The sequence below is a fragment of the Populus trichocarpa genome, chromosome 4 (genome assembly GCF_000002775.5).
Source record: "Populus trichocarpa isolate Nisqually-1 chromosome 4, P.trichocarpa_v4.1, whole genome shotgun sequence".
In the NCBI taxonomy this organism is placed as follows: Eukaryota; Viridiplantae; Streptophyta; class Magnoliopsida; order Malpighiales; family Salicaceae; genus Populus; species Populus trichocarpa.
The window spans coordinates 8,964,911-8,990,376 of NC_037288.2; the positions used below are offsets into that span (position 1 = coordinate 8,964,911).

Below are 25,466 nucleotides of genomic sequence, written 5' to 3' on the forward strand. Positions count from 1 at the left end.
ATTTTTAGCATAATGCATTTCCATGCATAATGGTTCCAATGACTTGCATGACAATTTTTCTGAAGAAAATCAAGTTGCATTGAGCAAACAAGATTATATATGTATATATAGTAGTTTGCGCAATGATTATGAATTGACCTGATGCATATTCTAGCAATTAAGTCATTTTTAAAGCAATATTAAACTACTAAGAAAGAACAAAGCTGCTGTAACATAAACAAATCACCGCAAGTCTTCCACTAGTTGAGAGAAATCTCAGACACAAATTTAGGACGATAGAGAGTGTTAGAACTGTCTTTTCTTGTGTTAAAAGATTTGTTCATTGATTTTAACAATGTAGGTTGTTAAAAACTTGAGTTTTATACATGGAAACATGTTTACATTTTAGAGTGAATTTTATATTTTTAAAATAGAAAATATTGATAAACATTACTCTTTTTATCTTTATTGTATACGTCTTTTATGTTTCAAGATATATATAAAAAAAAAAAAAAAAAGGTATTCTTAAAAGTATCCCATCAGAGGACTTTTTGAGTTGAAAATGGTGTATAGCTGCATAATTGTAATAAAAACAAGAGCAGACATGAAATGAATGACATCTCATTTTCATTTTTTCTCGATGTTTCTTCATCAATCATATATCTATTCATCTTCAAACAGGTGAAGGGTAAAATTCTTCCCATGAATTATTAATTGGTGAGTTCTATGTGTGTGGAGGAGAAAGAAGAATCTTTCCATTCTAAAGCCGTAAACAAAGGAGTGCACGTGAACCCAAAGGCTGTCAGCCATTTTCAGAGACAAGGAACAAAACATTACATCACCAACTACAACAAAAGACTCATGGAAAAAAACACAAACAACGTAGGACACTGTCGTTCATCTCTGTCCATTCATGGTTGCCGTCAATTAATCCCACCTCCCACGTACAAAATCTCTTCAAAGAGAGAATCTTGAAACCCCTTCAATCCAATATACTATTTTACACCATCTCTAGCTCTCCTTTTTAGCGCCCTTCAAGTTTAAAAAGAAAATATTCTTCTTTCTTGGTTTGCTCTTCTCCCTGTGCCTTTTTCTCATCCATGACAAGCATCCACCTTGCTTGCTGATGCTGCACCTCCACACTTGCTCATCGTTTTTTTCCTGCTTTTCCTCTTTATTACTCTCTCTTTTCGTCGTTTCTTCTTTCCCTCTTCTTCCTCTCACCTGGACCTGCATCTTCCCAAGCATTCATCATATTATGCACCATTGTGTCATCATCTATATGGTAGCCTTTCCTTTTTCCATTATGATTTTTTATCTGGTTTTGCCAAATTTGGAAATATTAAGCTACTTCATCAAAAAAATTATTTCTAAAAGTAACAAGAATCTAGTACTTAGCCTACTTGAGTGTTTTGACTCGTCAATAATGCTATAGAATAATACACAGTGTTGCGGGCTAGCAGCTAGGATCAAAACAAGGATAGTTATGTAGCCCAAGTATAATAATGGGTTAAAATAAGAAAGACTTCTCCATAATTATTGTCCTATAAGGATAACAAATGTGATTATCCTGGAGAGATCCAATGCTCTGAGATTTTATTAACTCTAACTGAGACTAGGCAAAAAAAAGTTACACTCCAGTCTTGACTCACCAAGTCTGAGCTCAACTCTTGCCTATTGTATAACCTAGCCCCCCCCACCACCTCAGGTGTAATAACAAAGCTTAATGTCTTAGAAACCCTCTTCCATGGCTGAATACTAAGCATCTCCCCTCTAACTCTAACAACTAGCCACTAATGTGTATAGACTTATCAAAATTAACATGACATTTACCATGGAATAAGACTATATGGCTATGAGCACCTGAAGAGTATTACTGTATTAGTCATTATTTTACCAATACCATTCAATTCAGTGTATCACACCACAATACCTAAAGATTGCAAAGACTAAAGAGGTGTCAGTGTCACATTATCCAAACTTGCTTGTACAAGTTTACTACAACGCTATAATGTCAAGACCCACTAGTGGCGTGTCTTCATTGTAAATGATAATAGCAATCATGTAGAATTTTTGTATCCCATGATACCACTATTTTGTGATCCAGCCCTGAAACACAGGCTATTACGTCCAAAAAGAAGGAAAAGAGGCAGTGAAATGCTACTTTCATTGAGAACCCCAAAGAATCAAAAGTAAAGAAACAAAAAAGAAAAAGGAATTGAAAGCATCTTCAGTGGCACCATATACAACAAAGAGAAGAGGAGCGCTAAAGAACACAGGAGGAATTCATGCAAGTGTGATTAGAGAACAAAAGGAGGGAGAAAAGGTAGTGTAGATAATCTCCTTTGAGAATTGCTTTTCACTTGTGTTGAACATCCAAAAGAGGCTCTAATTTGCAATCTCTTTTTACCTCGTGAAGTAAATAAATGGAAAAACAAGAAAGCAGGAAAAGAGCTTTTCCTGCCAGAAAAATGTTTCTGAGAAACAGCTAATGTTAAAATTCTGAAGATCAAAATTTATAGCCAGAGTTATAAAAAAAAAAGATCATGATTCTGGAAGGGGAAATAGCAGCTAAAAAAAAAAAAGCAGCAGTCAAAACTTATGTTCAGAAATGCGAAGGAGACAAAACTGTTCAGCAAGAAAAACTTGCCTGTTCTTCAGCTTTCAACCTTGAAATAGTGAATATAAATGAGTATCGTGAACTGAAATTACTTGAAAAACATACCTGTTCTTCAGCTTTCAACTTTGAATTACAATTAGGCGAATCTCCACCTTGTATTTCACATCTCTTTCTCTCTGTAATCGAAGGCGTTGAAACTGGACTAGGACTGCTTGATGAAGAACTAAAGTCAGGAGGAGTGCTTTGAGTCCCAACATCTCTAGTACTCAACAAGCCCTCCATTGTATTTTCTACAAACAAAGAATCCTGAACCAACTCAAAAACAACCTTTTTTCTTCAATTTCTTTAGAAAAAAACAGCAGCAAGTACTCAAATTATAACCTTTAATTGGAAAATGATTAACAATTTCATCATGTGTAGCAATAGTAGTAGTCTTTGTATGGATTTGCCGCGAATGATTAGAGTAAACAAGAGGTGCAGACATTGTAATTCTGTTTGTTAAGTTCCATAACGATCTTCCACTTAGTGTTTTAGCTGATAAACACTCCATTGGAACCTCTCCTGAAAGTGGATTACATATATACTTCTCTGCTTCGTTCCATTTGGGATTTAAAGCAAATCCACCTGGTAACAAGCATTCCCATTTGTTATAATACCCTGACCTTTCCTGCAATGCTGCATAAAAAAAAGAACAAAAAATAACAATCAAAATCACTAATCGTGACGCATAATGCAAATAATTACTCCCATAAAAAGCTTAGTGACTATTGGCATTGTCACTGCATACTAATTACCTTTAAGAGCAGTGGTGAATGAGTATGTTGAAGGGTCAATCTCTTCTGAAAATATTAAGATAGGATGGATTAGTCAATTGATAGCACTAATTAATAAAAAAGAAAAGCAAGTCTTGCTTGGAAAAAAAGGGGGGATAAGAGTACTAGCAACCTCTTAAGGAGTAGCCAGGAGATGAGGCAGTGCTGGAAATGGTAATGTTTGATCTAAAAGACCTCGCATCTTCTCTAAAACTTCTGATATATGATCCTGAAAACCTTCTTAATCTCGTGTTTTCACGGCTGGTTTGAGCCTTGAATGCCCACTCTCTTAAATTGAACTCAGTTTCGTCTCCTCGTTGAGAAATAGTGTAGGGAGATTGCTCTAATGTGGAAGCCATGAATGAGTCTTGAATTTACATTACACAAGTTGAAATATGCAAAGGCTAGCTGTACTTAGTTATAAAGTCTTTAGCCAGCTGTACATGTGTTCTTGGCTTCTCAACTCGGTGCAGGTTTTTTTAGCGCAAGAATCTTGTAAGAAATTTACCTGTGCCACATCAGCGGATGAGCCAAGCAACAACTTACCATTTCCAGCACCGGCCTTGAATTCAAAAAAAAAAAAAAGATAGCTCATTTTTTTACATTAAATTGTTTAATTTAATTCCCAAAAAAATAGCATTGAAATTTTTATTTTATTTTTTTTCTGTCATATTCTTGAGACCTGATGATCTCATATTTGTTAAATCTTAAGACTTTTGAATGATTTATGTAATTCTATGTTATTATAATTTATCATAAGAAAAAAAACACTTTTGAAAATATGACTCCAATAATTTAATAAATAATTATCACCAACCCATAAGTTTGTATTTATATTATTTTTCATGCTAATAACTTTTTTATTATTTTTCTAGAATGATTGGCTAATTAATTCCTCCAAATATTTGGCTAAGGAATTCAAATTTGTTACTGTGTCACTATATATTGAAACAGTAAAATTAAATTATAATTTTACCCTGTAAACATAAAACAATTGGCATTGAGTGCAAGGGTATAATAGTCTTCTTGTTGTTACTTGCATAGTAAAATGACTTATATGTCCTTGGAGACAAAAAAAAAACAAACACTTATGACAGGGGAACTTTTGGCTTTTTCATTTTAGTTGTATAATAAAATGATTATAATATCCTTGAATTAAAAAAAATTTTGTCTTGGATTAAGAGGTGTATTTATTATTATTGATGTTTATTATTATTACTATTATTATATCATTAAATTAATTGAGGTTTCATTTGACTCTCATATTTTTTTTATATAAAAATATTATCATTTAAACCTTTTTTTCATGTTTAAAAAAATTAATTCAGACCGCTTGTGTGACATTACCACCAAACAAGTATCTAGATAACCCTATTATCCGTTGCAATTTTGGGTGCTGATTTTGATGCACTTGTTATAACTTATCTCTAACCTTTTTTATTTCAATAATTTTTTTATATTTATATGATTTCTTTAATTTTCTAGTTTTTATTCTTTTCAATGAGAAAATTGAATGAAACAATAATAAAGTGAGAATTGAAAAAATCATGAGCATAGAGAAAATTGATGTAAAAAGATTCAAAAAATAAAATGTGAGTAAAAAAATAAAAGAAAAAAGAAAATATAAATAAATGTGAGTTGGTTATTCTCGATTTATTTTCATTATCCAAGCTTTATTGGATAACTTAATCATGCTTAACTGATATTTCAAATATATACTTGAAATAAACATAAAAACTTCATTTTAGATATAACCAAGAACATGGCTAAAACATCCAACCACATACACACAAAATAAAGGATAAGAAGGAATCTTAAGGGATGTAGTTCAACTAGTCAGATTCTGTATTTACTTTCTAGATGTCACCAATTCGAGTTCCACAAACTTCAGGGCTACTGGAGGCTTACATAGTCGTTAATTTCAAGGCTTGTGGAATTAGTCAAGGTACACGCAAACTGATCTGAACACTAACATTAATAAAACAAAATAAAAAATAAAAAGAAAGATAAGGAGGAGCTATTTTACTGAAAAGCTTCATATAGGATAAGAATAAAACTAGGTATAAACCCAACTCGGTACACATTTGATGAAGCTTTGAATTACCTAGATTAGGAATCAAAGAACATAGAAAGATTGAATTCTCAAAAATGGTCGAAAATAAGTTATACTTTATTTTTGAAATATTTTTCTGTCAATATCTTAATTTAAAATAATGATTATAATAACAGAGACAAGTTTACAATCCATCCAAACCTGAAAGGAAAAGGACTCCTAGACAAAAAAAAAAAAGATAAACTAAAGGCTCCAAGTCCAAAAATAAACAAGAAAATAATAAAGCTTACAAAAATAGCATTTTAAAAGTTTAATTTGAAGGTGTATATAAAACTAGGTCTATTAAATTTTCTGAAAAAATTTAAACTTGATTTAACAATTAAATAAAAAATTATATATATTTTAATCAAATAATAGCATTTTTTAACTTGAAGATATCTTGTTCAAAAATATATATGTTAAGCTTTTCACTAGGTAAAAATATAATAGATTTTTATCTACTTGTTTATATATATAACAAGATCGAAAAGGACAAGGGATCATACTTAAAAAAAAAAAAAAAAGCTCTTTAATTTCTTTCTCTCCGCACCGCCGTGATGGAATTAAGCGTTATTGCACCTCCACCCATCGTAGTTGAACATCCATCACCAACCTCTCTTTAACCTTCCCTAGCCACGAAGGGCTGGTTTCTCATCGAAAAATTGTTAGAAAAACTTGACTCAATGCTTTTTCTCACTGGGTTTTTCAACTTTGGCGTTAGCTCCTCCTTCTCTTCTCACCATGATTACGCTAGTTCATTCTCTAGCCACCAGTGACCTGCGGAAGCCTTAAAGTCTACTATAACAGTGTTTTAGCTCGTTAAGGGAGAAGAATTAATCTCAAAGATCCTAAGCCTAGATCTCCCTCATCAGTTGATCATGTAATGCTTGGCCTTTAGAAGTGGGTTATTGGGATCATGAGCTACATGACTTGCTAGACACGCATCGAAGGAGTCATCGGAGCAGTCGCGAGCTGGTGGTGAGTAAAGTGGCAGTGTGTTGTAGCCACATGCCAAGTGGGTTATTGATGGGATCTGGTGTTATTGCACCTCCACCCACCATGGTTGAACATCACTAACCTCTCCCTCACTTTCCCTAACCATAGCGGGTTCATTTCTCGTCAAAAAATTATCATCGACTCAAGGCTTTTTCTCGTTGGAATTTTCGACACTGGTGATAACTCCTCCTTCTCTTCTCACCCACAAGAATGCCATCCAATTCTCTATCCACAAGTGAACTACAACAGGCTTAAAGCCAATCACGGTAGCATTTTGGCTCCTTAAGGTATAAGAATCATGAAGGTCCTAAGCCTAGATCTCCCTTACCAGTTGATCGTGTGTTGCACAACTCTTCGTGTTGGGTTGATGAGATTGTGAGCTACATGCATGATATGCTAGACACGCATTGAGGAAGTCGTCGGAGCAATCACCGATGGTAAGAAAAGCAGTGGTGTAACCATGAGAGGTAGCTCAACTGATCAGGTCTTGATTTGCTCCCTAATGATCATGAGTTCAAGTTTCCTCAAAGTCATTGGAGGCTTACATAATCGTTAACTTCAGGGCTCATGAGATTAGTTGAGATGAATATAAGTTGACCAGACATCCATGTTAATAAATAAAAAAATAGTGACATGTTGTAGCCACGTGCCAAGGGATATTCTTGATATTTCTCAAGTTTTCCTGAGTATTTTCTTCTTTTGCTTGACTTAATTACATATTTTAAGCATTTAATTTATGAACGTTTGCATGATTTTTATGAATATTTATAGTATTGGGCTCGCCATTGTGTGATATCTCAAGGGTATGATGTTGTTGGAGAACTTGTCAGGAGAATATGAGATTGGTGGTTAATTATTCTGTGAAAGAATTGAGAGGAAGGTTTTAAAATTTGTTGGGTTGGTTTTAATCCAAGAATGGATTTGTATTTGTTAATATGTTATTGTTCTCATGCTTAATATGTTGATTATTTGTTAACATGATTTTTGTTGAGGGTCCTTAAAATGGTTTCTCAAATCATTGTTAATTTGATTTTTTATTAAATAATTTTTCAAATCATTGTTGATTTGATTCTTCACATTGAGTATGAATTTTTTAAAATAATTTTTAAATTCATTGCTAAATGGTTTGTTTTCAAGTAAAATTAATTATAAACTATTTTCATCGTCATTATTGACCTAGTCTTGTTTGTTTTCAAATACAATTTTTCAATAATTTTTTAATTTATTATTGAATTTTTAATATTTATTTTCTAGCAGAGTTTTTAATTGTTTTTATTATCATTGCTAACCCGGTCTTGATTGTTGTTGAGTAGATTTTTTAAATAATTTTTGTTTTTTTTATTTTGAATTATTCATGCTTGTTTTCAAGTAGAGTTCTAAACTATTTCTAGGATCGTTGCTAACCTAGTCATATTTGTATTTCTACTAAAGTCTTCATGTAATTTTTAAATTTGATATTGAATTGTTCTTGGTTATTTTTAAATAAAGTTCTAAACCTTTTTTTTTTATGGTTGTTGATGACTTGGTTCATCTTGTTTTTAGCAGCAGAGTTCTCATATAATTTTTCAATTCATTGTTGAGTTATCATTGCTTGTTTCCAAACATATTTCTAAATTGTTCTTAAGTCATTTTTAACTTAGTACTATTTGTTTCAAACAAAGTTTTAAAATGACCTTCAAATTTAGTTATTAAATTATTTACGCTTGTTTCAAGCAAGTTATTTTTTAATTTAATTTCTTAAATTGTCATTGATTTGCTTTTACTTGTTTAAAGTAATTCCTAAAAATAATTTTCTAAACTTTTAACATATGTCATGCATATTTTACAAATAACTTTCAATTGGTGCATTTTTTTTCTTATTTTATTTTGATGTACAAGTACTAGAGAGACAAATTTAAATTGTTATAATATGATTTCATTTATTCTTTCTTTATTTTATTTTATTTTATTTCAAAATCAACCCTACCTTGTTTCATGGTGATCTCCAAATTATTTCTTGTGTGTTTTGGGCACATCTTTGTTTGATCGCTTCGTAGTTTGTTTCTAAACAATATTGTTTTTTTATTAGTTTGATTTTATTCTATGTTCAATACGAATATTTTTTTTGGTGCTTTGTGTATTGCATATGTGTGTACGTGGAGCTTGAGAGATGGCTGGTTGATGATGATATTGTTTGGCGTTTCATTATGCACTAACAAGGCCGGTAACTTTAATGTAAAACCATTTATACAATCTAAAAATTAGAACCTTACTTGCCTTTAAGCTTGTTTTGCTTATGTGTTTAATTTTCATATTTGCAATATCGAGTTTTGAGACCGTTGTTTTCTCTAAAATGAGTTTTTCAAGCATTATTTATTTGTTTATCCAATCTCGTGGGCTATTAAGAAATCTTATCATGGATAAATAAATAGAATATGATTTTTATTTTTTTTGTTATTGTTGTTATTTACTTTATTGTTTCTTTTGACATGACATGTTTGTTTGGATTTGCTAGTTCAAGAATACTCAGATCATAATTTATCAAGTACTTGCGTCCTTGGTCTGTTGAGTTGCCTACCGCCTTGCACAAACAAATTTTCTTTGTTTTAAGTTTTTTATTTGAAAAAGAAAATAAAAATATTTGAATATTTATAATAAAAAAACAATATTTTTTATTATATTCTTTTATTCAAGATTTGTTATTATTTTTTGAATTATGTGGTATTATTATTTGTTTGTGTGTGTATACTAGAATCATTCGACAAATTAAAAAGTAGATCAAAGAGATTCCTTACCTACATATTGTCAATCTCATAGCTTCCAAAATAGTTGAGACAGATGCATCTCAGTTGGGGTACGGGGGTACCCTCAAACAAGTTCAAGAGAACAAAGAACAAATTCTTCAATTTACTTCAGTACATTGGAATGATTGTCAAAATAATTACTCTACTATTAAAAAGGAAATTCTTTCTATTATATTACGCATTATGAAATTTCAAAGTGATTTACTAAATCAAAAATTACTTTTACGTATTGATAGCAAATCTACTAAAAAAGTTTTACAAAAAGAAGTTCAAAATATTGATTCAAAACATATTTTTTCTCGTTGACAAAGCTATATTAAGTATTTTTTTTTTATTTTGATATAGAATATATAAAAGGAGAAACAAATTTTATTCATGATTTCTTAACTAAAAAATTCCTCCAAAACAGGTTCTGATGCCTTCCAAATCTAAATCCAGAGACAAAGGCAAATTCCCACAAACAAAGTCTGAGTCTTTAAAATCTCAAAATCCTTCAAAATTATTTGCATCAACAATTTCCTCTACAAAACCAATCAAATCATGGTATGAAGTAGTTATCAAAGAAGAAGAAAAAGAGTGCTCTTCCCAAATACAACATTGGGTAGAATCTCTATCCAATTCACTAGAATTACTTCTGGCTTTACAAGCTATTAACCACAAGTCCTCCCAGGAAGAGAGATCTTCTCATGCAGGTAAATCCTCAAAACCAATTTCCAAAATCAAAGCAGGATCTTCCTCTTAAAAATCCCTACTTCCTTTTAATTCAAATTTTTCATTTAAACTATCTCAAAAAATTTCAAAAAAAAAAGGATCTGATTATATTGAAAAACCAAATTATCAAAATATTTTAAACATAGAAAATGAATTTTTTTTCCATCCTGATCCTTCTATTGCAACCACAAAAATCTTCCCTCCAAATTAGTATTTCAAATCATGGGACTTATCCAAATCTCAATCTTATTATATGACAATACTTGAAATAACATGATCTACTAAATTCAAATATTTCAAACTACAACAAAATCATTCTCAATATGCCTACTCCATATACACTATCCAAAATATCCTTCATCCTTCTCATTGGAAACAATTCACCAAACAATCCAATTTTCACTCAGCTACCATGTCAAACTTGGTGATTCTACTGCCCGTTCTTATTCATACTAGGATTATTAACAAGCCTGATTCAATGTTTATTTTCTTTAAAATAGTAAAGGTAACCACTCTTGTCTATTCTATTTCAATAATTCCATCAAAACTTCAAACCTACCAAACTGGTTCCTTTAATGGTGGGATTAGTTTGGTTGTATTTACGAAGTAATAAAACCCCACCTTTTAGTTGAAAATGACTACATTTATTCAAATAGAATTTTAAACCTTTAGAAAATGAGAAGAAATTCCCACCAATCCTCATGTTCTGTTCTAAATTCTTTGTCCATTGGGTTTGTTCTTGGTATTTTGATTATAATTACCAGCATGGGTATCTCTCCTCATCAGAAGACATAAAGTACAATGGTGGGACTCCTTAGCAATATAAAGTAAAAGTTCAAAACCTATTGTAACTGAATGGCTTTGAAAGTGTTTGACAGATTGTTTAATATGGCTGTGAAACTCCTTGCCAATGTGAGGAGATGCCTTTGTATTATATACAGACATTATAGCTAAGGAAAACAAAGACACCTAAAGGTACGAAGCATGGAGTAATCAGGTTTATTACCAAATAATAGTTCATAAGGAGTCATACCATAAAGATACGATAAAGGGAGTCGGTTAATAAGAAATACGGCTATAGAGAATGCCTCAACCCAAAAGGATACTGGTAGACGAGCATGAAACATAAGAGTGAGACTTGTTTCCGTGACATGATGATGTTTGCGTTTGACAATGCCATTTTGACTAGGAGTGTATGCACATGTTAGACGAAGAACAATACCAGAAGATTGTAGATGATTTCAAAATTTGGTATTTATAAATTCAGTCCCACCATCACATTGAAATTATTTTACTTTTGCCAAAAATTATATTGTAATGTAATTTTGGAAATTGATGAATGTATCAAAAAAATCAAATTTATGTTTCAAAGGAAACATCCAACTAATTCGAGTACAGTCATTGATAAAAACAATGTAATAACGATAACCATTAACATTAGAAATTGGTGATGGACCATATAAATCACAATGTAAACGATTAAAAGGAGTGTCACAACGTTTATTATTAAGAGAAAAGGGTAACCAATGGCTTTTACCAAGCTGACAACCATTGCAATGAGAATAATCTGGTTGTATCAATTTGTCACTACAAGAAATAGATCCTATTCTAGAAAGAGAGGCAGCAAGACAAAAATGTGGATGACTTAGTCGTGCATGCCATAGACGAACTATGGCTCGTGGCTTATTGGAAGAGAAAATTGAAGCAAGAGCACAATGGTGCTGATCAAGAACATATAAACCATTTTCACATTGACCGACCCCCAGTACCATTCTGATAGCTTGATCCTATATATCAAAACCAAAAGAATCAAAGATAACACGACAGTTAAGTTTTTTGTGAGTTGACTAATAGAAATAAGATTTTTTGTAATAGCAGGAACAACAAGAACATTAGACAAAACAAGGGAGCTATGAGGAATAATATTAGATACGGAACCTTTGTGAGAAATGGGAAGAGATTGTCCATTACCAACCAAGACACGTTCATTGCCGGCATATACAGTGGACACATCCAAATTGTCTGGGTTATTTGTGATGTGAGAGGTGGCACCAGAATCAAGAAACCACTCATGATTATTGAAGTCTTGGACAGTGCATACAGAAAAGGCTTCAGCTATGTTAGTGGACTGTTTCTTTTTAAGTTTCAAGAAATTCCAGCAGCGTTTGGCTAAGTGGCCCCCTTTGTCACACAATTGACAATAAACAGCAGTGTTGGATGGTGATTTAATATTGCCAGAGTATGCAGAAGATGTGGGAAACCGTGGCTTGCCTCTTTTTGGTTCTGACTTGCATGATGTCTATTATGTATAATAAACAGAAGTGGATTGCGAGTGGGAAACAGACTTGGTAAATATCTCATTACTCAAAGCTTTTGGAACAATCTCTGAGAATTAGGGTAATGAAAACTGTGAGATCATTGTGGTAGAGAAAATCTTGTAGTCTGGTCCCATTGCTCATAAATACCAATGGACTTTATATGTGTCATCAATAGGACGACTAATGGCAGCCAATTGATCATAAAGTCCCTTAAAAACTCGTGAGAACTCAGCAATGGATTGAGAACCTCGTTGCATTAGTTGGAGTTCATCCTTGAGATGCAATTCACGAGTCTTTGATTTGTGTGAGAAGGAATCTTCAAGAGTTTTCCAAGCCTCATGTGAGTGTCGTAAACCTAGTACCTCACTCATGGACTCCTCTGTAAGAGAAGAAAATAGCAAATTTAGAAGCATCTAGTTTGTATGAAGCCAAGAATTGTGCTCAGGATTTGGCTTTGTGACTCCACTAGAATCAGTGATCACAGCACATGGTGCAGTGATGCTTCCATCCAAGAAGTTGAAGAGTTATTGACCAGTTAACAGGGGAATAAACTGATTTCTCCACAACAGATAATTGGAGAAGGTCAGTTTAATGGTGAGCAAATGCACCATTGTGTTGAGCGGAAGAGTAGGGCATGAAGAAGATGAATCTTTCATGATTACAATCTACAAACAAGCTCTGATACCATGAAAGTATTTAACAGATTGTTTAATATGACTGTGAAACTCCTTGCCAATGTAAGGAGATGCCTTTGTATTATATACAGACGTTACAACTAAGGAATCCTATATAATAAGATTAGATGAGTACAAGTATCAGAAGGAATACTATGGAGATATCTTAGGGATAACTCTTATCAGACTTCAACAATATCAGAAGGCCTTAATTATTGACCCAAATCCTCAATCCAAATTTCTAGCCCGAAGATCCCATGCTTCTGCTCTTCTTTCCTCAGCTAAATCTGAAGAAGAGTATTTAAAATCATGAAACAACTCCTATAAAGCATCAAAAAATGATGAATCCTTTTCATCTTCATCATCAGGTTCCATTGTTAGCCTAGCTGATGACAATGAAGATGATTGTTATGGAATTCCTCCTCCTATACCAAAATAATATGTACTTATTGTAAAAATAAAGAGTATTTTTCTAGGGCCAAAAATATTCTAGTTCATTCACAAATCTTGCTAGCCCAACTCATTTTCTCGACACAATTGGTTAAACTAGCCAGATTCCAATTCAACTTCTTAAAAAAGATGACCCTCACTTGCAAAGGATGACAAAAAACAATAGGTAGTTTTTTTAACTTTTCAAAAAGCTGACCCTCACTAGTAAAGGATGGCAAACAACGAGCAGACAATTTTTCCAACTTTTCAAAAACCAAATCATCTGCTTTATAAAATTTTCAAAAAGTCAATCCCAAACCCCTCTATAAAAAGAGGCTCTTCCTAAAAATTTGGAGGCATAACTACATAGACAAGTGCATCTACAGAATGCATCAAAATACTCTCCTTTTGTAAACTCTGTATTGCTATCTAAATATCTTGTAAGCAGATCTTTATTCTTGGATCCAAAACCAAAGAACTTATATCTCCTATATTAGCTTCTATACAAATTTAAGTAAGATTCCTTTAAAAATATATAATAAAAATTACATTAATTTTTTCAAATGATTTGAAAATAGACATTATTGCCTTGTTTGATACAGGTGCAAATTTAAATTGTATTAAATAAGAAATAGTTTCAAAACAATTTTTACAAAACACTTCTGAAAAACTTTCTGCGGCAAATAATACTAAATTTGTTATTGCATATAAAACTCAAGCATCAGTTTTTAATAACGGGTTTTATCTCAAAAAAATTCTTTGTCATTACTAATGATATTAATCATCAATAGAAAATAAAAACAAGTACATGGCGTTGTTACATATGAGAATGATCTCGAGATCTGGTTACAGGTTTCCAACCGATATACTTGATTTTAAAACAAAACAAAACTATAAAATAAAAATAAAACAAATTTCTAATGTGAATGAAGAGGTAGGTCTAGGAATGACAAGATCCTCTAACAAACACAGAGCATACTTAATTTTGCAGAAATGTAAATACATAATAACAAGAAGAATTTGAAATATAAATATAAAGAAGATGTAAAGGAATCTTACTTAAATTGTATAGAAACCGGTATAGGAGATATAAGTTCTTTGGTTTTGGATCCAAGAATATGGATCTGTTTACAGGATATTTAGATGGCAATACAAAAGGTTATAGGGAATTACAAAATGAGAGTATTTTGATGTCTTTCGTAGATGAACTGATCTATGTAATTTTGACTCTAAAGTTTGGGAAAAGCCTTTTTATATCAAAGTTGTCAATTACATTTTGCTTCGTCCGGAATGGCCAAAACATTTCATACCAATTCAAAAAACAAAACAAAACGAAATAATTTTCATCTCATTTCAAATCTCAGTCCGTTCTGGATTTTTCGGCTAAATTTCGGTCAGAATGTTCTGGTTTCATTCCACATATTCCGTTCCAGTCTTGAAAAGCTATTAAATCAAATTGAACCTGGTTCAATTTAATTAATGAAATCACCCAAATATAAAAAGCTTTTTTTCAATACTATTTTCAATAAAAATGATATTAATAATAATATTAAAAATTATTATTACTATTTTCATTAACAATGATATTAGTTTTTTAAAATTAGATTTATCACTAATATATATGGTTTATATTCATGTTATTTTTTTCATATTTATACTTTATAGGAATTTGAGCAAAACAAGGGATGTTTTAGATTCCATTAGCCTTGATAACATTGACATAGCTTTATATTTAAAATATTTGTGTTAAAACATTTTACTTTCATAAAATTTTGATATTTTGTTTAAGTTGAATTACTTTAAGTTAAAGATCTATTTAATCTTGACTATTTATAAATATTTTAAATTTTGAAATTATATTTGTTTGACATTGTTTTTGTATTGTATAATTTATAATTAATTTATCTTGAATTTGAATTATCCGAAACGGCATGCCAAAACACTCCAAAACTGAAACATTCTATTCCAATTGAGAAAACGAAACACTTACCGAAACGAAATTGACAACTTTGTTTTATATAGAGTAATTCTTTTGACAATCATTTCAATGTGCAAAAGTAAATTGAAGAATTTGTTCTTTGTTCTCCTAAACTTGTATGAGGATACCCTTGTACGCCAACTCAGAGGCATTTATCTCAACTATTTTGGGAGCTAAGGGATTGGCAATGTGTAGGCAAGGAATCTTTTGGACCTGTTTTTTAATTTGTTGAATGATTCTAGTATGTCCATCAGACCAAGGAACAGGGTTCTTTCTTAGTTTATCATATAAGGGTTTTATTATTCTACTCATATTAGGATAGAAGTCTAGAACATAATTAAGACTTCCTAAAAATCTTTGTAGTTGGGTTTTATCTAGGATTTTGTCAGGAAATTTTCTAACAAAAGTAAAGGATCTCTCTATAGGTGTGATAGTTCCTTGAGAGATATAATGACCAAGAAAACAAACACGAGTTTGAAAAAGAGAAATTTTTGTTTTTAGCACCGCGTTCCCAAAAAATTTTAATTTTTTTTTTTTTTTGCTAAAATTTAATATGGTTTGTACGTTTTGGATCGTTTTGATGTGCTGATGTCAAAAATAATTTTTAAAAAATAAAAAAAATCATTGGCATGCATTTCGACACAAAAAGTTATTTGTAAAGCAACCGCTACCACACTGCCAAGCACCCTCTTAAACAACTAAACCATTTTTATTTGCGATATAAAAAAATGTTTGAAATGTTGTTCTATAGAATTTGAGAAGATAAGAATATCATTAATGTATATAATGCATAATTTTGAATATGCATTGAAAATATCATTCATGATTCTTTGAAATTTAGAAGGAGCATTTTTTAGTCCGAATAGCAATGACATTCCACTCGTATTAACCAAATAGAACTGTAAATGCAGTTTTGTATCGATCTTTTGGATGAATTTGAATTTATCAAAATCCTGACTTCATATCAAACTTTGAAAATATGAGTGCAGAATTTATATTTTGTAATAAATTTTTTTTATTTGGAATTGGATATCTAATCAATTTTAAAGCTTCGTTTAGAGGTTTATAATTTATGACAAGCTTTTGTGTGCCTCTTTCAATTTCATAATTTTTGTTAACATAAAAAGCTACACACGACCAAGGTGATCTAGACTTTTGCATAAGGCCTTTAGACTCTAAGGTTTTTTTTATCTCAAGACGACAATGTTGATCTAATTCAGCATTCATTTGAATAAACCTTGCTTTAGTAGGAATTTGCTTTTCATTAAAACTATCATCATAAAAAAGATCAACAACATGTTGTTTTCTCTTCCAAAAGGCATTTGGTAAATCAGAACATATTATTTTTTTTCTATCTTGCTTTGAAATTCTAAAATTATTTTTTGTAAAATAGAATTTTGTAATTGTTGTTCGGTTTTATGTAAAAAGACATCTTTTTGAGATGCATGAGATGAGTTTATTTTTCTTGGATCAATGCATTGATATAATGAGTATGAATAGAACATGCTTTAATTAAATTTAAATTCCTAGTCTTTGGCTTTTCTAGGAACATAAAAATAAGTTTCGAACCATTGATTTTTTAAATAATATTTTCATGATCAATTTTATAAGGAGTAATCATATCAATAAAAGGAGTGCCCAGAATAATAGTATAATTAATATCATTAGTAACGATAAAGAAATTTTTTAAATAAATCTTGTTATTAAAAACTGATGCTTGAGTTTTATATGCAATAACTAATTTACTATTATTTGCTGCAGAAAGGTTTTTAAAAGTGTTTTGTATAAATAATTTTGGAACTATTCCTTTTTTTAATACAATTCAAATTTGTCCATGTGTCAAACAAGGCAATAGTGTCTATTTTAAAATCATTTGAAAGAATTAATATATATATATATATATATATATATATATATATATATATATATATATATATATCATGCATAATGGGTACTTGGAAGAGATTAACTCGGGTTTCCCACTTTTTCTTCCTCTTCTTCTTGCTATCCTTTTTTCATGAGCACCCAACAAGTTTATATAATTCAACACAAATAGAATCAGAAGTGCATATTTTGACTAAAGTGCAATGCAATTTGTCTTAGGTAGAATACTGAAAGGTGATTGTCATCTTTCTTTTACATAACCAAACCCTTAACATTATCTTTGCAAGACCAATCAATAAGTTTACTAATTGTCTTAATAGTTAATGGTGACTCTTTTTCTTCTACTTTTTATCCTCTCGAAGATCATCATCTAAATGTCCTCTTTATGACAACACTTATAATTTAAATCATTCTCTTTTAAAAAAGATGAAACTTAAATTTTGGTGATCAATAACTTAACTAAAGAGGAAACAATACAATCTAAAAAATTCTTAAAAATTAAAGAAGAAAAGCTAAAAGTAGGGGAAAATATACATATTAGATAAAGGTTTTTCAAGAAACTCATAATAGTCCTTAATAGGTTTTAAAATTAAAATTTACTCTTTTGCCTCGTATTATAAAGTTTTTCCATTAGTTTATGCCATACTATACGAAATAAAAGTAGACACTGAAAAATGAAAACACTTTTTTATTTCATAATGACTTAATGTGGTTGTCATATCCTAAATGATTCATAAGATGATATATATATATATATATATAGACACACACACACACAAGATGTACACCAAGATGATTGTAGCTTCAAGAGGGATAAAATAAGTACACATTGTTAATCATTTTACAGATTTTCTTTTAGCTAGGAGAGTTAGGTTTTGCCAATGATATTTCACTACTAATGGTTGTTGTAACCTAAGTTTGAGAACAACATATTATAGCAGGACATTTTGAAAACAACATGCATATTGATAAACCCAAATTTAATAGACCTAAAAACCCTGAAAGCCCAAAACTCTTGGTCTCAGGCAACATGCCTGGGCAAAACCACCCATGGGCTCAACCTAGAGGAAAAGCTCAACTCTTATAAGCTCAACCTAGGGGAAGAGGCCAGCTCTCATGAGCTCAGTTTTAGGGAAGAGTCTAATGCCATGAGCTTAGCTTAAAGGAAAAGTCTGACCCTCATGAGCTCAGCCTTAGAGAAGAGCTCATCCCTCATGGGCTCAACCTTGAGGAAGAGCCCAATTCTATGGGCTTAGTCTAGGGGAAGAACCCAACCCTCATAGGCTCAACCTTGGAAAATAGCCCAATGTCATAGGTTTAGCCTAGAGAAAAAGCCCGGCTCTTATAGGCTCAGCTTGGTGGAAGAGCCCAGCTTTCATAGGCTTAATCTAGGAGAAGAGCCTTGCCCTCATATACTTAACCTAAGGGAAGAGCTCTACCCCTATACGTTTAGCTACAATTTAGATCCTACTCTCCCTACACCCCTAGGTGTATAAAAAATCTCTCAATGGCCTACCATATATATTTCCATCGTATTAATGATTGTGTAAGGGATATTTATCTCTTATTAATACATATGTTAGGGATATTTTCCCTCATTAATGTTTGTGTAAGAGATATTTATCCCTCATTAAAACTATCAGGGCAAAATTACACTCTAACACCTCCTCTCCTAAAAGGACAAAACTCATGGGTTGTAAATACCCCATGAATCCTTCAAGCTTCAGGTTCACAATCTTCATTCTTTACTACATACATATTTTCAAAGTATTTTTCTCTAAGATATCATTGTCTTCTCTCTCTAAAAAGATACTTACTTAAGCATCTAATAGTCTTTAAATCTATCAAACATGACCTTTTGCAAGTACTAGCCACTTTGGCCTACCAGGCCTTAGATACCTGCTACCAGCTAACCTTGGCCAGGAAGAATGGATCAGAATGCTAGAATTAAGAGATTAACCAATTATCCAACACATAAGCCATACTTCTAAGCTACTTGGGTATTTTGGGACATCATCACATAGGTTACACGAATTCAATTCATATTTATTAGGAAAACATTTTAATGACACAATTAACTCCTACTAATTATAATTATTAGCTTTCAAAAGTATGCCCACACTACCTAAAATGAACAAACTTTGCTAAAAAAAGATCTTTATTTTATTTTATTTTCCATTTTATGTTCATGAAGGTTGCCATAACCTAATTTTTTACCCCCTATATTTCTAAAAAAATTCAAAATTAAAAAAATATGTTTTTAATATATTTCCGTCATTTTTAACATTTTCAATGTCTTCTTAAAAGAATTCAGAATTCACAAATTCATTTTTAACGCGTTCAACTTTTAACGCGCCATTTTTAAAATCATTGAATGATTTTTCTCATCGAGTCAATGTTGATATTACCTTTTTCAAAAAAAAATACAAAAAAATAAGAAAAATCAATAAAAATATATATAATAAATAGATAAGGGGAAAAAAGTGAAAATAAAAAAATAAAGGATTAAAGTAAATTTAGGTTGCTTGAAGACTAAGCAATTGAGGGGAAGAAGACAAAAAACAAATTACCTATAAATAGTGAAGGAATCTCAAACCAAAAAAAAATAGAGAAAAGGAGGCCAAAAAAGATTAAAAAAAAACCACCACCAGTAACTATAAGCACAACGACTGTCTTTTCCCCTCAACAACAAAACCACCACCAGCAATAACTGTGACCAGCAACTCATCAGCCTCACTAGTCATCAACCAAGTACCAGACTCGTCAACCTAACACCATTTATTCCTCTCTCCACATTGTTAGTCAGCTCCTCAACCACAGCAACAACAACAAAGCCTCCACTAACACCAACATCAGCCACCATATTTAAACCCATTAACCCAACAGCCTTCTCACAATTACCAGCTACCACATCGACCACCACGGATTAGCCTTCGACTAACAAACTAAGAGGAAAAGAGAAATAGATCTAAGAGAAAAATAAAATCAATCCTTATGCGATTTTTTTGTTTTGTTTGTCTTGAGGGTGATGGTGAGATTCACCGCTAACACAGGAATGAAAAGGAGTAAACGCTACTCTAGATCCACTAGGTTTCGGCCTTTCACGAGCGGCAGCACATGATACCCACGTATCGCTATAGTTCTTGCAGTTCTAGAATCTTCTAGTGTAGTTCCTTAGTTTCCAGCAACTTCTCTGAATTATTTCAACCTTTAGAAGATTGATTTTTCAAATTTTAAATGTTTAATGTGTGTGTTTAAATTATTGTTAAATTTTGAAGTTTGGTGGTTTGTAAACATGTAATTGTGGGGTGTGTGAGTATAAAATATAGTAAAAAAGACAATGTGTGTGTGTTGCATTTTCTATTTATTATTTTTTTATCTTATGTTAAATAGATGGTAAAAAAAGGAAAAAGATAAAAAAAAATATAATTAACCAAATGTTTTAATTGCAAACGGCCAAATTCTAAAAGTTTGTCATGCATATTTTCTAAAAAAAAATAAAAATGCATTTTTATCAAGTTTTAAAAGTACAAAATAGATATCATAACCAGTTTATGATTATCCATTAGGATTTGGTCAAATTTTCAAAAATACAATAAAAATTAATTTGTTTAATTAATATTATGCATATTTATGATATTAAAGTATATGAATTAATAGCAATAAATGTTAGGAATTAATTGTATCTAGGAAATGAGTGCAATACTAAAATTTAGGTTTTAGAACGGTTAGGAATTAACTCGATAAGATAGAGACTTCCTTACAAAAGGAGATCTGCCTTGAACCTTAGACAAGACCAACAAGTAGAAACATGATTTAGAATAAGAATCAATCAACAATATAGCTTAACTTATGTAGGGTGCACTGGGGGAGATGTATCTTCCCCTTGCACAACTAGTTTCCTTACTCAGACTCTCACAAACTATAAGTTTCCTAGTAACCATAATACTAGATGGCGACTCCTTCAAATCATAATTTTATAATTAAATCCAAAACATCCTCCAACCTAGGAGACAGCCTTGCCAATTCAACATCGTGCACTTCACGACAAAGATTATTATAATAATGGATATTTTAGGTTAAAATATCTTATTTGGACAACCAGATCCCATATGATATTGAAAAGCACATAAAAAATGGTGGACTTCAAAAAATAATAATAATAATAATAATAATCCTTAACTTAGACTTCTTTAGCTTTCATATAATGTGATTTTGCCATGTGGAGGAGCTCCATGGAAGCAAGTGCATAAGATTAACTCATCATGGTAGATGGATGTTTTACTCTTACAAGTTGATATGGTTTTGATATAACTAGAGACCACTATATATTGCATCCCTTTTAATGGTGGGTTAATGGATGAAAAAGAGGGGTGGATAGAAAAGAATGAGAGGGTGTCCATGAGAATGTCTTTGTGGTTGTGCATGAGGATGTCCATGAGCATGTGAAGCTGCATGCCCTGTGGTTGTCATCATCTTCTTGAAAATGAATGAGAAAAGGAGGGGTCCCTCCTATGATAGGAGGAGGAGGGTCCCCTGCCGGAATTCATGGCCATTACTCTTGTCTGATGTGCATGCTACGTAGGTTTCATTGATAGCAATGGGTTGTTATGGTTGCCAGTAGATTTTGGTCCATCTTTTGCTTCATTTAATTTCTAAAGACATACGTATCTTTTATGCCAAATCTTTTTATAGGACTTGTGAATTGTCATATTCCCTTATGTTTTGAGATGATTTATCTCGGGTTCAGGAACAATTTTTTTTTTTTTTTAATAATTGAACCCTACTTTGAGTAGAACAGTACACAGCATTATACTCATACAGCATAAAACATGATTTCCAGTTCGGCTATATTTGATTAAAGATTAGGTGATTCTTACTTAACCAAATACTCCCAAGTAATTTCATATGAAAGGAGGTTTCATGCTTTTCTCTAGAATCTACCATCTGTCAATGCTGGCCATTGAACCAGAAGTTGATCCATAGTCTTAGACCCCCCACCATGTAAGGAACTTTGTCCATAGTTTTCAAGAAAAGTAGCACTTAAGGAGAAGATGATATGCCGACTCCATCTCTGATGTACAAAACGGGCGTGAAGCTTGCTCCAATGAAAGAAGGTGTCGGTTGATAAGAAAGTCTCTTGTACATGGACAATTTTGTACTATTATCCATAAAAAAAAAAAAAAAAAAAACTTTTATTTTTTGCGGTGCTACTCATTCCACCACTAGCTACTCATTCCAAATATTTGAAGTGAAACGCTGGTCACCTTGATATATCAACCTGTCAATCAAGGTACAACAAGATTTTACTGTAAATTTTCCCTTCCTATCAATATTCCAGGTTTTAGCATGGACACCATTCAACTACAATTGTAAGGAATTTATCTGCTCCTCCCACTCGAAAGCTCTCAAATTCCTTCGCCAAATTAAGTTCCAAATCCAGGTATCATGTGTCCATTCACCCATATCATGAATCTTTGTGGTTGGTTTAATGGATAGCTTATATAGTCTAGGCAATTGTACCTTTAAAGGGGTGTCTCCCAAGGAGGTGTCAATCCAAAATGTAACATTTTTCCTATTCCCTATGACATAGCTAGAGCATCTTTCAAGGCCTCAGAAGCATCATCTCCAGGATTGATCACAGACATGATTCCTTGCCAAATTCTAGATAGTTTGAAGAAGGTTGGAAGGCCTATTTGAAAGATGGTTGGTACTTTTTACAAATGAAGTCCTTCCACCTAGCCTTACTTTCAGAACTAAGCCATACTACTAGTTGATGCCAGATGAAACAACACTAAAAGGCCTTTCACTGTTATGTTGAATGAAAAAGGTGACAAAGGGTCACCCTGTCGAATACCACGACCAACACGAAACTCTCTAGTAGGAGAGCCATTAACAAGGACTGAGAGCTGTGAAGTAGAAAGGCACTCATAAATAAGTCTTCTCCATTTGTTACCAAATCTCATGTATCCCATCACTTAATCAAGGTGATCCCACAAGACTATCAAAAGCTTTGTGAAAATCTACTTTGAACATCATTCCTGGTTTCCCACTCCTCTGTTATCCATGAACTACTTCATTTGCTATCATAAACCCATTAGTGATCTGTCTACCTGCTATGAATGTTGTTTGGCTATCACTAATGAGGTCTTAGATGTCGTGCTTTAGCCTATTGGAGAGCACCTTCACCACTATTTTGTATATCCCATAAACCATGCTAACCGATCTGTAGTCGGAGAATCCTTTTGATACCTCAGTCTTTGGAATCAATGTTACATAGGCCAGGTTTACACCCTTTGGAAGCTTCTCTATTCTGAAAAACTTAGCACTAAATCCATAATATCATGACAGATCAAGCTCCAAGCCTTCCTGTAGAATTTGAAATTAAAACCCTCTGGTCCTGGAGATTTTGTAACATCGCAGTCCCAAACTGCTTCTATAACTTCTTCCATTGATACTTCCCGTTCTAGCCAATTGGCCCTCTCTAAACTAAGCTTCTTATAATCAGCAAGACCCAACTTAGCCCTCTTAGAGCAAGGCTTACTGAACAGGTTGGAGTAAAAAGAGACTGCAGCTACCTTGATCTCATTTGGGGTAGTATGAAAGATGCCATTATAGGTGATTTGAGATACGTTTTTATGGATTTTTCTCAAATTAGCTACTAAGTGAAAAGATTTTGTATTGCGGTCACATATAGCATTGACTATATGCACTGGAAATAGGCTAAATGTTCAATAACATGGCACAAGATGTATACTGATTATTGTCGTGACCCAAGTATATTTCTTGAGGTCATAGTCACTGTTATTCGATCAATGGACGATTGTAAGCCTGGTATTAGAAAGAAAGGAAAGATGAGTGAGACTCAGATTTAATCTCATGCTTTAGTCCTCAAGAAGCTCACAATCAATTCTTTGAAAATACAACTTGTTTTGACCTCTGTCATAACCCCCGCGTTATAGTTCCGCTGAGCCATTATCCCAAAGACGGACAAATCCTGGATTTGTCTCCATTGACAGTGCTGGAACATATGGCCATTCAAAACACTCTTGTAAGAGCCTGGAATGCGCAGGCGGCCCGAGATTCTCTGTTCTAAACTTGGTATTGGTTAAATTTCACTGCTAGGAATGTCAAAAGGTTTTTGCCTTTCAGGTTAATCAATGAAATTATGATTAATGAAAAAAAATCAAGTAAACAGGTGCTCATCTCGCCCCAGTAACTTATAAAAGCATAAAGTTCTAGTGAATCAAACTCCAACAATTTAAAGCATTCTATTAGAGACTACAGCATGCAAAGTTCAGAAGATTCGCATTTCATTAATGACATACTAACCCGGGATCTGTGTGGGTCGTCGTTAATCTAAAATGAGTAGTGAATGGGCTGGCTAGTCAACGTTTATATAAACTGTTGATTGTGGTCTGGTTTAGGACAAAGGCTTCCCCTCCTGCGCACAAAAAAACAAAAGGCAACACAACACTTTAGTTGAGTTGTTGAGCACTATAGTTAGATCCATGCCCGTGGAACATGAAGTTTCTCTACTACGTCAACAGGACAAAATCTAGCAAAGTTTTTCCCAACTGAAGTAAAATTCAGAAATTCTTACACGAGTTATAAGAGCTTCACTTCTTGAGCAGGCTTATGATCTTCTAATATTTTGTGACTCAACTCTGCCCTCGTTTATAACTCTCAAGACCATCTTGTTGATTTTCTCTTCACTTCCCCTCTTCTCTAATTCTACCACTTTCTCTACTGTTTTCCTTCCTTTTATATTTTCCTCTTCTTTTCTCTTTCAATTTTTCAAAACCCATTAGCCTAGCCACAACACTAGGAGTAGCAGCAGTGGCCTCGAGTTCTTGTTTTTTGTTGCAATATCACTTACAATACAAGCTTCAAATCAAACTAAAAATCACCAAAACTAACACTCAAATTCACAGACTGATTACCAACAAGAGAAAGCAACCAATTCCTTTACAAAAATAAAGTCTAGCAAAAAATCATCAAATGGATCATAATTATAAAAATAAAAAAAAAAAAAAAAAAAAAAAAAAAAAACACCCATTTTGAGAAATGTCAAGGTGAACTAAAATAACTGAAGCAGGCCAATTGAAAAGGCAAGCAATAATTGACGAGCAGAGAAAACAAATCGAGAAGCTATGGCCTGATTGAGTCAAATAATTGATTCGAAGGACA

At 32.4% G+C, this 25,466-nt stretch overlaps 1 protein-coding gene across 3 annotated transcripts; it reads right to left on the reverse strand.

Moving 5' to 3' along the window:
• Nucleotides 1-766: 766 nt before the first annotated feature.
• On the reverse strand, nt 767-3,908 carry LOC7468365 (uncharacterized). Of its 3 annotated transcripts, none has more exons than XM_024600203.2 (5): nt 3,545-3,898; nt 3,394-3,438; nt 2,981-3,274; nt 2,705-2,889; nt 767-1,215 (listed from the first exon to the last, which is right to left on the reverse strand). In XM_024600203.2, the coding sequence occupies exons 1-5, from the start codon at nt 3,768-3,770 to the stop codon at nt 991-993; spliced, it is 975 nt and encodes a 324-aa protein (XP_024455971.1). In that variant the 5' UTR covers nt 3,771-3,898; the 3' UTR covers nt 767-990. The 3 variants fall into 3 exon arrangements, with proteins under 3 accessions (XP_024455971.1, XP_002305949.2, XP_024455972.1); XM_002305913.4 differs by having other exon boundaries at nt 767-1,209; nt 3,545-3,888; XM_024600204.2 differs by having other exon boundaries at nt 984-1,297; nt 3,545-3,908.
• Between the last annotated feature and the right edge of the window lie 21,558 nt (nt 3,909-25,466).

What these genes read in the sequence shown, in the direction of transcription:
- LOC7468365 (XM_024600203.2), bottom strand. Translation starts at nt 3,770, where the DNA reads ATGGCTTCCACATTAGAGCAATCTCCCTACACTATTTCTCAACGAGGA. An exon ending in TCCTGGCTACTCCTTAAGAG is followed by an intron (nt 3,439 to 3,544) that starts GTTGCTAGTACT and finishes TAATATTTTCAG; the next exon opens with AAGAGATTGACCCTTCAACA. An exon ending in AGTTGAAAGCTGAAGAACAG is followed by an intron (nt 1,216 to 2,704) that starts GTATGTTTTTCA and finishes ATGCTTGGGAAG; the next exon opens with ATGCAGGTCCAGGTGAGAGG.